Source organism: Anabas testudineus, chromosome 17 (genome assembly GCF_900324465.2).
Source record: "Anabas testudineus chromosome 17, fAnaTes1.2, whole genome shotgun sequence".
Taxonomy (NCBI): Eukaryota; Metazoa; Chordata; class Actinopteri; order Anabantiformes; family Anabantidae; genus Anabas; species Anabas testudineus.
Window position 1 is genome coordinate 2,708,786 of NC_046626.1, and position 17,940 is coordinate 2,726,725.

At 37.9% G+C, this 17,940-nt stretch overlaps 1 protein-coding gene across 2 annotated transcripts; it reads right to left on the reverse strand.

Annotated features, from left to right (window-relative positions):
* Positions 1 to 2,378: 2,378 nt before the first annotated feature.
* cahz (carbonic anhydrase) lies at positions 2,379 to 17,306 on the reverse strand. Of its 2 annotated transcripts, XM_026374083.1 has the most exons (8): positions 17,146 to 17,306; positions 16,084 to 16,284; positions 14,877 to 14,995; positions 14,416 to 14,508; positions 14,199 to 14,261; positions 13,904 to 14,059; positions 6,553 to 6,651; positions 2,379 to 3,660 (listed from the first exon to the last, which is right to left on the reverse strand). In XM_026374083.1, the coding sequence occupies exons 1-8, from the start codon at positions 17,177 to 17,179 to the stop codon at positions 3,517 to 3,519; spliced, it is 909 nt and encodes a 302-aa protein (XP_026229868.1). In that variant the 5' UTR covers positions 17,180 to 17,306; the 3' UTR covers positions 2,379 to 3,516. The 2 variants fall into 2 exon arrangements, with proteins under 2 accessions (XP_026229868.1, XP_026229869.1); XM_026374084.1 differs by lacking the exon at positions 2,379 to 3,660 and having other exon boundaries at positions 5,375 to 6,651; positions 17,146 to 17,305.
* Positions 17,307 to 17,940: the final 634 nt, after the last annotated feature.

Below are 17,940 nucleotides of genomic sequence, written 5' to 3' on the forward strand. Positions count from 1 at the left end.
AGTTTAAGTAGCTGCTAATAAGCCACACCTGTGCAACATCAACTAATGTGAGGTCAATCAGCAACACTGAGGCCTACTGCAACGCTTAATGTCTGTGAACACCAGATGGAGCCAAATTTCAGTTTGACAACGAGGATCTGAAATGACTCTTCTCAAAGCTGATAATTAAATTTCTATCAGATGCTTGCCTTTGTATGGTATCCTGATCAGGTGCCTGAACCACCTCAACTGACTTCTTACAATCAGAAAGAGTAGCTTCTTCTTATTATTATAGTTAAAGTCTTATCTAGATGTCAATATTGGAAGGATATTGGATATTATAAAGAAAAAGTCTGAACCTTCAGTTTGACATTTTCTAACATGCATAAGCCAACATGCAGAATATAACACTTCAGCAGATTCAATAAAGTTTGACATAAATTCTTTACTGCTTCAAAATGTGAGATGGTTAAACTGCAGCCAGTGTGACCCCTTCACACATACCCTAACCCACACTAACCCACATAAAGTAAGATTACTTTTAAAGTTCTTCATCCTGGAATTTGGTGTTTTTGGTGTTGCATTAGATGTTCTAAACAATATATGTTGAAGATTTTCTGCAGCCACACAGAAAATACTCACTGTCTCTGTTACACACACTACTCAAAGCAACCTGGTGGCTATGTGTAATGAGAGTATATGCTTTGAGACATTACATTTCTGTGGGTTGAGTTTGACGCCATGTTTTTCCCGTATTTTTGGTGTCTTTGAAGGGCAGCATTGATGTGGTCCACATGTGTGTCAAAAGAAGGAGAGTATGACTGGAAAATAACATCATAAAGGCCTCTCAAAAAGTCCAAATGGTATGCATTTCCATTAATACAATCCCTGGTGATATCCTTTACCCTGATCAAGGCTGAAAACCAGGAGCTGCCATGGAGAGAGTCTAGCATATCTTGGATGTCTGACAATCATTTATAAATGGACTTCCTTATTCCATACATAAAAAAATATCTGCCATGAAAAATATCCATATCTTTCATGGCATGGAAAAATTACTGTGTTGTGTACAGTTTTGGGGAAAAGGCTGTAGAGCTGCAGGAGAAAAGATTTTGTCAAGACATGAAAATTGTCTGCTTTGCTTTGTTATTGTTTCTCTCCACTTTATCAATGCACCTGACAGTGGGCCTGAACCACCAAACCCAGTGTTACAACCATGTTACAGTTGGGAGGTAATTTAAACAGCATCAGGAGAGTCTGAGAAAGTAATTTTTTAGCTGATTTGCTGATGATTTTTGGTAAAACCTGTGAGCATTTTCTTGCTTGCTGTTTACCATGCAACTTGTCAGTATTGTTAATAAACAAGTCTTTTACATCCTGTTATCTGCTCAGCTTTATAATTAAGGAGAAACAGTTTGAGGCATTTGAGTCCTGTTCTATGTGAGCCACAACAGCACTATCCTCAAAGCACAGAGAGCTGCAGAGCAATCTACAAATCAGATTGATCTAAAAAAATTGTATAACTACATCACTCAGCTCAGCCTAGAAATTGTTTACCTGCTTTTCTATATTTTATTATACAGTATGAACATGCAGTTGTTATGGTTACTGTTGTCATTCAGGCAACAGTGTGGTTTTGTATGTTACTGTAGAGTAGGGGGAGGAGTGGTTGTAGTGCAAGCGAGAGAAAGTCAGTGAGCAAATCCTTGTATTATGTAATATTTAGAGTTAGCACAGAGGATTAGTCTTGCATTTCTCCATCAAAGCTGAACAGAATGTGAAGAGCAGGAGATTAACAAAAAATATTTTATAATCACAACACAAGCTTCAGATTCAGGAATTCCAAATCATCTTCACTGAGATGTCAGTTTCTCTCTCCTGCCTTTGTGTTTGTCTGTGTCTCTGAAATAGTGGCCTAGTCTGCAGCAGAGAGCTCATTCAGATTCAACAAAGCCCCTTTCATATTCTGACAGCCACACTACACATTAATAAACACAACCACACACACACACACACACACATACACACACACACACACACACACACACACAAAAGAAAGAGAGAGAGAGTAAAGCTCTTCAATTTGCTTTTAAAGAGGACATTGTTAGCCATTTTTGCAGCTTTGCGGTGCTTCTGCCAATTCCCATTTATATCCAAATTTATCAGTCAACAGTGGACAAGGACATACACACAAGACACAGAGAGAGGATGATCCATTAACAGAATCTAGGAAGTGTAGAATCTCACAGGTTAAAGGATGATTGCATTTATTTATTTTTGTAGTTTACATAATGGTTTTACCATTTAACTGTGCTTTCACAAAACAAACAAACAAAAAAAAATTATTATTAGGAATTTGAATAGGAAAGGATGACCAGAAATTATTCTAGAGAATAAAGAATATTAGAATATTAAAACCAAATGTCAAATGATGTGTTAATGGAGCTGAGGCACAGACTAGGCTTATGAGAGTATACTTCACAATACAAATAAATCAGAAAAAGATTACTATGGTGTACTTTTGATTTTGTGTATATCACAAAGATAAATGTGTCATTTTTTAATTATCATTTTCACACACACATTGTTTTAGAAGTTGTCATAGTCTGATGACTTTCTTCTATTTTATTAATTCTGCTTGCAATAGATAGTACAGGACTGTACAATAAACTAAATCTGCAGATCACCATAAAAATTACCCCATAGTTTTATCCAGTGTGTGTGGTGATAGGTGTACAATGTAGGCATAGGGGTGAATGTGTTTCGGGGTTGAGGGTGACCTAATTGCGGTGTATTCGTCTCTCATTAAATGAGTGAATGTGTGTCTATGTCTGATAACAACTGTCTGTGGGGGCGTTTTGAGAAACTGACATCTCCACCCTCATTTAGTGCCTGCAGGGTGATAACAGAGAGCAGACCTCATCCACTCAACCAGACCCCTTTTAATGAGACACAGCAGTACAATGGTGACTTTGTGAAACAGAAAATACATTTTTGTTTATTTATTTATTTATTCATTTTTATAATTTGCAAAGGCTCATCTTTTGTCCAGGAAAGCTGAAATTCTATTGGACAGAACAATAAAGTAACATTCAGCTAAAACATCCCACTATAATAAGCGAGGTGGGTCCTCAACTGCAGGTGTAGTTTGAACTCCAGAGTTATGATCATCCACAGACTCGAGGTGTATTGAAGCCAACAAGTGATATGGTCAAGAGAGAATGCTGGCATGAGCTTGATCTCAAGTTGTTTTTATTCATATTTGCATGCTCATCGTGATTTATGGAGGTTATTATAAAACAATGTCAGTGAAACCAGTGAGTTGGATGAATAAATATTGGTTTCGCACTGTGTGGCGGGGAAATTAATGGATTTCCATGTGATCTATGGTGCTGTAAGTTGCAAAGTTCGCTTTTAATAAAAAAAGTAACTTTGCAATGACAGTGGTTTCTGTGGAATTAACAACCATCTTAATGTTATCCCCTTGACTACTTAATGTAAATAATGTACTGTACAACCAAATCTTGTCATTCTTCATTACACAGTTCTTTGTTGTCTCTGTTTCTTTTTGGGCTTATCATCAACTTCTCCTCCCCCTATCGCTGTGGCTGAATCACTGAATAAGATAGTTGGAGACAAACTGGCGGACCATCCAGGTAATGGCTTGGGATGATGATGACTCTAAGAAAAGAGACAACATACAAACCAATACAATACAAGGCTATCACTAGTCAACAGTCTACACATCCCTTGTCAATGATTGATAAAGGAATCTTTATTCATAATGAGATCATGTGTATATGCATTTGCTAAGCACATTTCTTCACTATGCCATTACTCTATCCCAGTCTCCATTATTAAAAGTTAAAACCAAGTAAAACATTGGTTTCAGTGGCCCACCAAACACAATCGGCATCTTTTAGATATAAACCACATTCTTTTTCAAGTACTATGCAATTATCTCTGTGTGTCACTGAGTCTATAGCAGCTCAGTGAGGTGATTTAACGCTAGTGGGGTAAGTTAAATGCTAACATGCTCACAATGTCAACATGTTCATCAGCTGTGCTTGCATGCCAACATTGTTTTATTGATGTTAAACACAATACAGATGAGGTTGATGGAAATGTCATTGGAATGTCAGCTAAACACCAAAATTTTGAGAAAACCTTTGCTCCTCTCCTCTCTCCTTTTTCCTCTATATATTCAAATGCCACCATTGCATGTCATTAACTTTGTGTCTTCTCTCTCCTGTAGTTGTGCTTCCTCCTCTCTGTCTTCCGCTCTCTCTGTATTTGTCTGCTTATACTGCTGAGCTGTATATCTCCAGAAACTGTCCAATGTATTTGCTGGTTGTTGTTGTTTTTTGTTGCCTGCTGTTCTTTTCTCTCTCCCCTTCCACTCACCTCAACCGGTCGAGGCAGATGGCCGCCCACCATGAGCCTGGTTCTGCTGGAGGTTTCTTCCTCTAAAAAGAGTTTTTCCTCTCTACTGTTGCCTAAAGCTTGCTCAAATAGTACTGTTGGGTTTTCTATGTAATTTTCTATACAATTGTAGTCTGTAAGGTCTTAAACCTTACACTGTAAAGTGCCTTGAGATGACTTAGACTTGTGATTTAGCACTATACAAATAAAAATGTATTGAATTGAATTGAACTTATGATGAATAGTAATTTCATTGTTGGAAAAAAAAAGACTTTCTTGGAAAGAGGATGTCTGAACCACAGAAAGTGGTCGGTTTATTTTATTTGCATTTCAGTGAATAAATTTATTTTGCATCATGATTTCTGCTGTCTGCAGCATTTGTGACTGATTTTTCAGGTATGCATACAATTATTTACATGTGGGAAGACATTTTTGACTGATTAAGCCCAATTATTCATTTAAGATTTTTGGGCCAGTACATGTGGTTGATGCTGATATTTCAGTGGATAATAGAATATTGACTGGATCCCCAATACAATAGCTAGCCTCTGTGCAGTGGTTATTCAAACCTACATTTCATAACAATGCATTCAAAGGTTGAAGAGGAATTTTATGAAAAACACAGATTGCTAAATTGTTAGAAGAACCTACAAATAGAGTGCCTATAAAAACAATTTACCCCCTTAGATGTTTTATCCTTTTTTTAACATTATATATAAATCATGGTCAATAAAAGTTGGCAACTAAAAATACCACCTTACATATTTTTATTTAATTGACATTACTTTGTAATTACTGTTTTCACTTTGACACTAATGAGGTATTTTTCTATAATTTTTTTATCAGAGTCGCTAACTTTTATTGACCATAACTGATATATAATGTCAATAAAAGGATAAAACATCCAAGGGGGTGAATACTTTATGTGTTAGAAATCCAATGAGCTGTGAAAAAAGAAAATAATTTCTGTAAATTATTTAAAGATTTTGATTTTTATTAATATTTGTTTTCTATGTATGACATGAAAGATTAACAGATTGACACAATATTTTTCCATCTGTATTGTGACAGTAGTTTTAAGTGACTTAAGTGATACTTTAAAGGTTTTCAGGTGTTCTCTGTAGTTGCATTCTGAAAATTTGTTTTTTTCACTGTCATCCTACTTCAGTTTAATAGAGCAATATTAATTGAATGAAAATTTACCATGCCATATTGATACTTAATTTATGCTTATGTTATTATATAGTCAGAAATGAAAGCTTTCAATTATTTTCAAGAAACTGCTCTGTCTTACATGAGCCTTAAAGACAAAGTTTAATGCACTGTGGTGAAAGGTAGTTCAGTTGTTTTAGTTCTTATAAAAATTAAGTGGCACTTGTTTTGCACAGGAATTGACAGAATGCACTGGCTGAAGCCAAGCCCATGATAATGTAATAATCTATAAATGCTCCATAAGAATGAAAGCTCAAAGCAGAGAACAAACAATGTATCCTTGTTCCTTAGCGCTTCTATCAGCCAGTGCTAGGCAGGTCTATCCCTCACAACCCTCCACTGCATGCACTGTGGTGTCAACAAAGTACAACTGCATAGTCATCACTGAAAAGAGTTACTTTCAAAATCAGTTTGTGTCATCACTGATTGATATGATCACTTTCTGATGAGAGATCACTAAAAGCATTAGCTTTAAAAATCTGTCTGTGCCACAAGTCGCAGCATAGAATGCATAGAAAGCTTTTCATGTAGCTGGTAAAGGCAAGAGTCAAAAGCATTAAATATTACTATTATTATTATTATTATTATTATTACTGTTGTTGTTTTTTGACTAGATATTGACTGTTGTTGACTAGGTATGCATATAAAGCACACATCAATGGTTCCCTAATTTACTGTTATATATGTGATATTTATATTTGCACTACATTGCATATTATATCATTCACTCTGCACTGTATTGCTGTTGAATATTGATTCTTATTGATATATAAAATTTTGCTTTGGATAGCTTTTGTCCTCACTATCTGCTTATATTTTGATAAAGCAGATTGTCTTGTCATGCAGCTCTAAACACTAATAATTTTTTATGCCATATTAATATCCTAATAATATTTTAGATTGTTACATATATGAGGCTTATTTGAAGGAGGCGCGGACCTGACGACCCTTTAAGGGTTGAGGAGGTCGGCAGTTGTCCATCATGAAGCATGGGTTTTCTCCTTCTCCACTGAAGAGGAGGTTGCGGAACTTGGTCATCTGATGAGAAAGAAGAGAAAAAAAAATAGAACAGAGATACAATAAGTCTGATCTCACTTCACATTAGTAAAGTCTGACACTGAATGCTAATGCATTGCTATATAACTGAAACACTGTGTGGTTCTTACTAACCAGGTGTAACACCATTATCAAAAATCAATCATCACAGGATTAACAGATCTCAGGGATCAGGTGGGAGGTGCTGAGGGCAAAGTCGATGAACCTGTGTATTACAATGTCCTATGTATTCTACACAGACGCATCCCTTTTTGGTTCTTTGTGTCAGTGGCTCTAACTCCCTATATTACCAAATGCCTCACCGACATGTTCTCTGAGCCAAAGCTCAATCTAAATGGAATATGGCAAGGAGGAAAACTGTTCTGTGATCAGACAAACTGAAATTTGACATTTTTCTTGGATACTATGGGCCAAAAAGAGGAACCTTCTCGCTTGTTAGCAGCACTCAGCTCAATAGCCTGCAACTCTGAGGGTTTTGAGGTTCTTTAGTTCCTATGGAATGTGTAGCTTTACATCTGGAAAGGAGAACAGTGCTAGACTGTATAGTCCAGACCTTTCACCAATTCAAAATATTTCGTGCATCTTGAAACGCAAAATATGATTTTTTGAGGCATATTGCTTCCATCAATTACAAACCTTATTTTTTTCTTGAAATGGCACAGTTTTTCTGTTTAAACTTGACACAATTTCTATGTTCTGCTGTAAATAAAAAAATTATGAGATTTGCAAATCATTACATTCTGTTTTTACATAGATTTTACACACCATCCCAACTTTTTTTGAAGTGCATGGCTGTAATCACAATTTATACATTTAAAGTAGTTAGAGTCAGCAAAGTTTAGTTTGATAGTTTGCATCTTAATCAGAGATATGCATTTGGCATGTCACATACAGTAATCAATCAAGATGTAAAGAGAATGGTGCTTTACGGTAGTTGGATCAGAAGCCCTGCAAAGACACACTGGTGTGCATGTCTTTGTTACTGTAAGTGACAGCATATAGCTATAACTCTGCTATTTATTGTGGTCAATGTTACTGTTCACCAGCTCTGAATATTTAGTTCTGAATATAGTGCACTTATTACTGCCACTGAGCAGGGAAACAATAAGTCTTGTGTATAAGTATTTGTGCATAATGTAGTTCCTCAAAAACTACAGCATGTTTAAGAGGTATAGTCTGTGCCTCTTGGTCCATGTAAACTGATTAGCTACCAGCATAAAGAAGGAATTTAATGCAATCAGGTGCTTCAAAGGTGACCCAGTCTTCTGGGAGCAATGCAGCCTTTAACAAGCTGGTGAGGTTTGATATAATTTCCCCTAGCAGACTCAGTCAGCAATGCTTGCAGTTTTCTGTAACAACAAGGTACGTGTCAGAGCATGTTTCGGTGTACTGTTGTGTTCACTTATGCATTTCACAATGGAAAAGTTTCTACATCTTATTATTGTACACATACACTTTACATATGGAATGTAAAATGAGTATCAAAACCATGTCTACCATGGAATATGGTACAAGAATGTAGTAATATAAATACTGGTAACTACTAACTACTATTGGTTGATCTTGTAAAATACACACACTTTGTTTGAATTTAGACTAAACAGAGAGGTCTTCAAGATGATTGGTAGTGCAGATAATATTAGATTAGCAAGAAGGATTTTGTAAGTAAAAAAAATGTTTTTATTATTTCTATTGTTTTTCACTTTGAGTTTGGGTTTTCTGTAGAACCCGAGGTATAACACTGTTGGTGATATTATTCAGTGTAATATTGATGCATATATTAATTTGGAGTTCAAAATCAAAGCAAAATAAAATATCCCACCCTTGACATGTCAGACAGATAGAGAGAAGTAAGTAAGTAAGTGCATTCAAGGTTTTGTTGTTTAAATTAGGTAATAGGTTTGCCTTTCAGTACAGTCTCAAGACCATGGAGGAGACCGGGAGTTACTTTAGGAGACCTGGACAGGGCTGTAGAAGGTCCTAAACCCATCAGCAGGCCCAGTATCTGCCCCAGGATGAGCACTGCAAGATAATCAAGATAATGATTGGCATTTGCCATAGAACACCAGAATTTGCAGGTCTCCGACACTGGCGCCTAATTGATACAATTGACTGGTCCCACCTAGCTCTCGTGACCTAAATCCAATAGAACACCTCTGGGACAGGTATCGCCAAGTTGCATCTCAGACTGCCCAGGAGCTCAGTGATGTCCTAGTCCAGATCTGGTAGGAGATACCCCACTACATCATCTGTTGTTTCATTAGGAGCATGCTCCAACATGCTCCTTGATTGTTAACAAGTTAAGGATTGATAGCAAGTAAACAAAACCCATATAATCAGCAGCCACATATAACTGTTATAAAAATATCGCAAGATTACAGGGGAGATCCAAAATGGTGCAGTAAGAAAACATACAAACGCCTACTATTCTGTTTTATTTCATGTTTCTTACCTTCTTTTCCTGTCAAAAAACACCTAAGAGACTTACTAGACTATTTTCCCACTCAGAATTACTGCTTTTCACATATGCTGGAGGACCAAACTTTAACAAATTTGAAAAATTTCATTCACAACTAATTCAACTGCCACAACATGGAAAACAGCAACTCTCTGCAAGACATTTCCAACCCAAACAAAAGGAAAAAGGTCTTCTTCAGCTCACCACAGTCATGGAAAAAATGGACAGGGTCACAAAAGAAAAGAAAATCATGAAAGCGACCATATTGGACATTCAAACACATAGCATGTGTGGCAAAATAATCTTTTCCGGCATTTCAGAAAAACAAGATCCATGCCTACAACAACAATCAAGGAATTAATGAAAACATGACTTAAACTGCCAGTTGAAACTGTTAATCAAATCACTTTCCATCATGTACACCAAGTTGGATCACACTCAAACAGATCACCCCAGCCCATTGTCACAAATGTGGAATATTACAAACACAAAGAACTAATAGAAAATAAAGGAAAGGAGCTCAAAGGCACACAATAAGGACTAAACTATCAATTCCCACAAGAGATAAAAGAACAACAAAATGTTCTTTATCCCATCATAAAAAAGAACAGACAGAACCATTAGTGTGCAACACTGGTCGTTGACAAATTATACATTGATGGACAGCTCTACAGACGCTCTAAGATCACGCCATGGCCCAATTACCACCACTCAGCTCACCCAATTCCACACAAGCACACAAACTATAAAGCACTGTCCACACAGACCACACACACATACAACTTCCTACATTTAATTAACATAAGAAAAACACAGGGTTTCTAAACCAGATGCAATCACTGCAAGCAAGCAATTTCTGTAACTCGCAATGAGACTTCAGCACCTGTCGTCAGGTACTTTTGGCCACTCCTCACGATCAAACTGCGCCGGCTGCCTCGGGGTTGAAGTGTGCCTTCTCCAGACTGCACGTTTCAGTCTTAAGAAGGCAGATGTTCAATATGATTTAGATCAGGACTTGTAGAAGGCCACTTCGGAAAAGTCCAATGATTTGTTCTAAGCCGTTCTTGGGTGTTTTTAGCTGTGTTTTGGGTTATTATCCTTTTGGAGGACCATGACCTGTGACAAAGACCGAGTTTCCTGACACTGGGCAGCACGTTTTGCCTTGATAGTCTTGAGATTTCATTGTTCCCTGCATACCATTAAGAACCTTTGTGGTTTGTCAATAAGCATTTTCTTATTTTCTGTTTTATGATGTTATGAATGTCTTTGTTCTGGGTCTTTGATTACCTTCCATCATCTGTCTCTTCAATTTGTCATCGACTTTCCTCTGTCCATGTCCACGATACCAAACAGCACAGTGACCACTTTTCAAGCTTGAAATAGGCAGACTGACAGATTACAAGTTTTAAACAGGACCATCCAGGACAGCTTCATTAGTTTGTTTTCTTTTTAAAAACCTCAAAGCTTAAAAGCAAAGTTTGAATTTCACAAGTTCATTTTTTGTAAAAAATATTTTATTATTACAATGCCAATAATTTCCTCCATAAAATTCCCCACTCGGTTCTTCCTTGGAGCAGTCTTATTCCTTCAAGCTCGGGTCCTCCACCAGAGGCCTGGGAGCTTGAGGGTCCTGTGCAGTAACTTAGCTGTTCCTAGGACTGCACTCTTCCGGACGAAGATCTCACATGTTCCTGGGATCTGCTGGAGCCACTCTCCCATTTTGGGAGTTACAGCCCGCAGTGTTCCTATCACCACGGGTACCACTTGTGCCTTCACCCTCTACATCTTTTCCATCTCTTCTTTCAGCCCTTGGTATTTCTCTATCTTTTCGTGCTCCTTCTCCCTGATGTTGCTATCACTTAGGATTGCTACATCTAGCCTTGTTCTCCTGTGTGTCCACCACTACAATGTCGGGTTGGTTGGCCATTACCAGTTTGTCAGTCTGTATCTGGAAGTCCCACAGGATCTTAGCTCTGTTATTCTCAACCACCTTTGGAGGTGTGACCCATTTTAACATTGGGACTTCCAGTCTGTACTTAGCACAGATGTTCCTGTACACTATGCTGGCCACTTGGTTATGGCGTTCCATGTATGCCCTGCCTGCTAGCATCTTGCCTCCCGCTGTTATGTGCTGGATTGTTTCAGGGGCATCTTTGCACAGCCTGCACATGGGGTCGTGCCTGGTAGGGTAGATCCCAGCCTCTATCGATATTGTATTGTATTGACCTTGTACTGTAATGCTAGGATTAGTGCCTCTGTGCTGTCTTTCAGTCCAGCTTTGTCCAGCCACTGGTAGGGTTTGTTGACATCAGCCACTTCTTCTATCTGCTGGTGGTACATACCGTGCAGGGGTTTGTCCTTCCATGAGGGTTCCTCCTCTTCCTTCCCTTGCTCCTCTGGAGCCTGCTGCCTGAGGTATTCACTAAGCACACCATCAGGTGGGGCCATCTTCCTGATGTATTCATGGAGCTTAGTTGTTTCATCCTGGATAGTGGCTTTAGATAGTGTTCACCTGGACTTTGTTCTTCCCATTCAGCTGACTTCTCAGGACTTGCCTTACCCTTTGGAGGTACTTAGTGGTTGCTGTTTTCCTTGCGGCCTCTTTGTGGTTACCATTTGCTTGTGGGATTCCAAGGTATGTGTAGCTATCCTCAACATCCGCTATCTTGCCTTCTGGTAGTTCTATCCCCTCAGTTCTGACTACCTTTCCTCTCCTTGCTACCAGCCGACCACACTTATCCAGTCTGAATGAAATTCTAATGTTCAGGGTGGGTTCCATCCACTAGTAGATTGTTCATGGAGTGAAGTTAGCTTCTTTAGCCAGTAGGCATGGATCATGTCAGGACCTGGTGCTGTCCAGTTCTTCATACCCGAGACCCTCTCTTGGATGTCTGCCATTGTGATGGTTACCACAAGCCCCTGGGCATTGCTGTTATGTGATGCCTCCTTCTCCCATATGCTTTTCCAGTATTCTTCAGTCTCCAGCCTTTGTGGGTCTGGTCTCATGTTATTACCCTGCCACTGTGAGTACACATTGGATGGCTCAGTGGAGAACATCCTGTTTATTCTCCTGGTCTCAACTTCTCTGGTGTATCTCTTCAGCTGGGTATCCATGGCTGTGAGCCTTTGCTTGGCAGTCTCCAAGGCCTCAGGTATGGTCATGTTACTGTACTTCTTAAGCACCTGGTACTTCTTCATGATGCCTTTCTGTAATTCTGATAGTTGGCTAACTTCTCTCCGTATTGCCTTGATTTTAACCTCCAACCTGCGTTTCCATGGAGGATACTGCACCTTATGGCTTGTGTTGATCTTATAGCCAAGTACCTCAAGGATCACGGTTGTTGTGCTGTATATCAGCTGATTGGTCTCAGTGATGGTCAGAGTTGGTCTGTAGTGCTGCATTCACATCTTCAGAAGGTGCCTCATCAATCTCAAGTTGTGACATGAGGTGTTTCTTGCGGACGTTAGAGCGCTGTGCTACTAGTTGTTTCGGTGGTAGCCTTTGTGATGGGTTTCGAAGTATCCATAGTTCCCCCATCCTCTTCATGTAGACCCGCTAACTAGGGTTACTTGTGTAGTAGCAGTCCAATAGTTCTCTATTCTGATCTGTTGTCCATGAATGTGTTGTTTTTGCTGGAGTCGTCCTCACCTAAACTGTCAAACCAGTATGTAGCTTCTCTCAGACTACTTTTATGGCAGTAATGAGTTGGATGGTGGTAAAGTTGCATGTTTATCTTTCACCTTTATAATTTAGTGCAGCTCAGCTTTATTTGCTGCTACCACAGAATCTCTGTGAACCATGATGACTCGTAGCGTGTTCATGTTTAAGAGAACTGTGCACAAATTTTCAAACTGTGATCTACACAGTTTTTCAGCAGGAAATGTACAGCCACATTTTGGGGACTTCAGGAACCTGTTTTGAAGCCCCAAAAGGGGCACAATATGATCTTTGTTAAAGATACAGTGTGTAAAAAGTATGCACTGACTTGGATGTTCCATCCTTTTATTGATTTTATAAATCAACCCTAGTCATTAAAAGTTGGTGACTTTCGCAAAAAGATTTCAGAAAAATACCTCATTAATGTCAACCTGACAGATCTTGAGCAGTTTTGTCAAGAAGAATGGCATAAAATTCCAGCGTCCAGATGTGCAGACCTAATTGACACCTATTCACAGATTCCATGCTGTGATTGAAGTCAACTGCATCTACTAAATACTGACCTGAAGGGGGTGAATTTTAATGCAAACATTAATTTCAACTTATATATTTTTATTTAATTGATATTACTTTGTAGAAACCTGTTTTTACTTTGACATTATTGAGGTATTTTTCTGAATTTTTTTTTAAAGTCACCAACTTTTATTGACCATGATTGATTTATAATTTCTATAAAAAGATGAAACATCCAAGGGGGTGAATGCTTTTTATAGGCACTGTAAAACCGCATTAAACATCATCACTTTACAGAGAGAAATAAAAAGCAGTACTTACCTCAGTGTTGTTCATTTTTAGTTAAAGTTGTGTTTTGATTACTTTGTGTTTTGTTTTTGTTGTTTGTTTTTTTTTGCATATTAACGCCACCCACAATTTTACCTAGACCTTACCACAGTGCTGTGATGTCTGAACCCATACCATCTATATTTTAGAGACATTCAGTAATTTTAGGAGTAATTAAACTGATTTTAAGGGTTAGGGTTATCTCACATATGTGTGTATTTTTTTTGTTCATGTAGATTTTATGTGAATAACACTAGTATATGAAGCAAGTTCATTACTTGTGTGGCGCTGACGCTGACTGGCTCCTTGAGAACGATCCAGGTGACACTCTCCAACAGGGGAGGTGTGGTCAGAGAGCCCTCATAAGTCCAGTAATCCAGAGAACCAGGGAGAAGTGTTTTTGGGTCAAAATTAGAAAAGGTAGTCTGCTTTCCCTGATGATATCACAGAAGGAAGGTGTAAAGAAATAAATACAAATCAATATGTCAATTGCCAAGTGTGTAAATTGCTGTTTATATACAGCATGAACACATTTACATTGAGAAAAATGTTTTTTGGCCATGGAGTTTTTACCTTTGTCTTAATACCATCCAAGGCATCTAGAACTTTCTGAAGTCTGGGGTTGGCTGCACCAATCTAAAGTACAAAACAAATATGTACCCAATTATTATTATTATTTAATCTTATATAGACCCTTTGCAAGGCATGAAAAAAACAGCATTTCACCCCCTGTCTGCAGTGCAGCAATAGACCAATGCAATGGTCACTAAATGAATCACTGATGCATCACCTTAAGAAAGACCCCAACTACAGCAAGGCCATCAGGTTGGTTGGCTGCCTCTCCAAAGCTGGGGTACTTTGTGTTCCAGTGCACCAGGTGAAGCTAAACAGAAAAGACAAATTTCACTTTTAATGACACAGAGTATACACTGCTTGATTATTTATGGCCTAAAAATAGTAATATTTCAATACAGTGGATATAAAAAAACTGGAATTATTATTCAAGAAGCCATCTACCCACTGCATTGTTTAATTATAATCTGTGTCTTTGATGGAAGCTGTGATCTCATGATCATTCTCTCAATACCTAGTGATTTAGAAAAACACTTTATATGAAACTAAAAACAACGATAATAAACAAACCATCACACATCCTAGCTATTCATTCCAAAAAGTGGACTGGCGATCTGTTATTGAGTGGTTGTTGATTTTATCTCAGTTAAGGTAACTCCAGAAGCTCCAGCTCATTACCTCACAGGGGTACTTGATTCCATTGACAGTGTGCTCAGAGCCTCTGTCATCACTGCTTCCCCAGTGGAAATGAAACTGCTTGAGACGGTACTTTCCAGAAATTGGGCCCCCAGTCAAGGCTGGTTAGAATAAAAAAATTTAATTATCAAAGATGCAATCAAGAAAAGAAAAGACAATTGTTCAATTTACTGCTCGTCTCTCTCTCTGACAATACAAACATCTGCAATAATAAATAACCACAATAATTTAACACAACGACAAATTCAATGACAATAATTATAGGAGGATACTGTAGGCGAAGAGAAATGAAGTAGAAATCATATGTTTAAATATTTCTTCTAGGTGTTACATCAAAATTGATTTTATTATGGACACCTAGAAATGGCCGATTGCTCAGCCTCAGTCTATCACTAGTGTTAAAGTGTATTATGTGATCCGTCAGATTCTATGACATGTAGCAGCAGGGCAGGATTAATGAATGTCACAGAATAGAAAGGAAATATGTGATGTAGAGTGGTAGTTAATTATTGTGCTACAGTTTATATTAGTGTCAGCCCCAGGTGTCCCTGGTAATTGCTTCTTAAAGCACAATAAAAATGGACATTTGTGTATTAGAAAGATCTAGATTCTTAAATGTTGAATAGTCTCTTGTTTCACAAAACATTTTAAATTGTTCAGGTACCTCACACCGCTTAATATGAAAAGAATGGAAAAATATGTAGTGTTATAATAAAAGCTAGGTTGTACATTAATATTGTTGCTTTATGTTTTGCAAAAAAGTGCTGCTGTCATGACACACTCTTATCTGCTGCTGCTCTTACAGCATGGGTGGAGACATCAGCAAGACACACAAAAAAGATAAATTTACATGGAACACATAAAGACATATATTAAGGTCACCTTAATTACATAAGAGGGGACTAAAACATTAGAAACATCTCTTAATATCGCACACTCCAGTACAACTCCATCACCGCAGCAGCAATACATATATAGTAGAAATATCACCTTTCAACTTAAAAACTGAAAATTGTAGTCTTGTAAAAGTATAATTCTTGACAGAGCTGCTATATTTGATTGCATTACATTGTACGTGTTATTTATTTATTTTTCAGTCCCATACATTTTCACACCTAAGATTTACAGATGTGCAAGAATGTGATGTGCATGAGTAAATCAATAAAAATACCAAACCAGCTGTGCTTACTGGAACTGTCTGTGTCGTCCACATAATCCACCTGAAAGGAGTGTCCATTGTTGAGAATGCCCTTAGCATTGGATGGGTCATATCTGAGTTTCAGAGGCTTCAAAGAGGAGTCATACTTGGCTTCCTTGGGAATAATGTTAATGGGAGACTGCCTGGGCCCATCATTAGCTACAGGGAACTCTTCTGCCCATGTGTCAGGCCCTACAATACAAAAACATATTCACAAAACAAGTGTGAATTTGTTAGCACACCCTTTTTCCTGTTGTGTATGTAGATCATGTTTTACTAAAGTCTCATCTTGATAATTCAACCTCTTTAATATTTTTTACCTTGATCCATGACTAAGACAGAAATACTTTTTCTTATCTCTTTTGCTTTGTGATGTAAAAAAACAATTTCTCAATAGTAATTAATTAATAATAATTATCACAAATAATTATTTATTCAAATGTTCCGCATTCAGTTTTATTTATTAGGTATGTGTTATTCAGATCCTTTACTTAAAAATAAGTAAGTAAATAACTAAGTGCAAAAATGCCAAAACTACTTACTGAAAGTAAGTACATAAGCATTACTGATAAAATCTGCTAGTACCTCCTAATTATATTTCAGTAAATATACAAGTAAATATTTACTTATACAAGTAAATAAGTAATGTATTTTTAAATTTGATCACTTAAAATGCTCTATTCACTATTACTACTTCTTGTATCTGGGCTTCATATTTAGGGAATAATATAGTACGAGATATATTTACAGCAGTAAAAAAGAAGCCGAATACTGTGATATTGCAGGTAAATGCTAAAAAATGCAAGGTTACAGTTCAAGTGTTCAGTTAACCATAAAACCTGTTTTGGACTACACTGTAGGTATGCTTATGTGGTAATGGAATTGAAATGGTTAAATTGTGTTAATTGCAGATTGATAACTATAGTACAGGTTGCTGTTTAAACTAATTTAAAAACTGAGTTCAGAGTGTGGCGTCATGTTTATAACCTGTTACTCAGAACATGAACATCTAGTAGGTACATCAGACCCTGCTGAAAACTGGGAGACCCTCACCGTTAGTTGGTCCGTATCCCCATCCGTGAGACATGGCTGCTCCTTTTGTGTGCTATTCTGATAATACAAAGGAACTATCAAAGCAATTCAGTTAGCAGGTAGAAAAAAAAAAAAGCAGAGGATATGTTGACGGACAACCGCTGATAACAATTCTGCTGGGCGGCTGTTGCATTTATAGTCAGTCCTCATACCGGTGGGTTTGGCTTCCCGGAGCTGTTATCAGAATAGAGCAGTCATGCAAGGAAGCGATGTTTTTACGCCTGGAGCTCAATCTCTTGCCGTCTCCTCTTCTTCCCTGCAGTACAGGCCTACTCAGGCAGACTGTTGAATGATGATTATCCTATTTCATACTGGAGTCGCTCCTCTCCTAACAGAGGCGGATTAGAAGCGCGCACCTCATCCATACGCATTATATCCATTATATCCATCTTGACTCCCCGCGCTACTCTCAGTTGTGTTACGGGTTTGACGCAGTACTAGGAGCATTATACAGTCCAGAGGATGTTATCGCAATATCCTAAAGATGATATTTTCCTTTTATTTCTTGCCAGCCTTGGCTAATGTCGGTGCGTGATACTGAAGGCAACATTCTGCATGTAATGTAACCGTCCAGCCATCCCAAGCCTCTTAGTGTTCTAACAGTTTTATTTTTCAATTTAATTATTTAAAAAGTCAACTTCAACCACACAGGAGGCACAGTTAATACACATTTACACATTGGCTCCTGGTGGAATCAGCAGCGCCTACTCTTTTCACTGACAAAACTGGAAGTTGTGGATAATTGGCTGTCGCCCG

What these genes read in the sequence shown, in the direction of transcription:
- cahz (XM_026374083.1), bottom strand. Translation starts at nt 17,179, where the DNA reads ATGTCTCACGGATGGGGATACGGACCAACTAACG. An exon ending in GGGATACGGACCAACTAACG is followed by an intron (nt 16,285 to 17,145) that starts GTGAGGGTCTCC and finishes TTTGTATTGTAG; the next exon opens with GGCCTGACACATGGGCAGAA. An exon ending in GGACGACACAGACAGTTCCA is followed by an intron (nt 14,996 to 16,083) that starts GTAAGCACAGCT and finishes TATTCTAACCAG; the next exon opens with CCTTGACTGGGGGCCCAATT.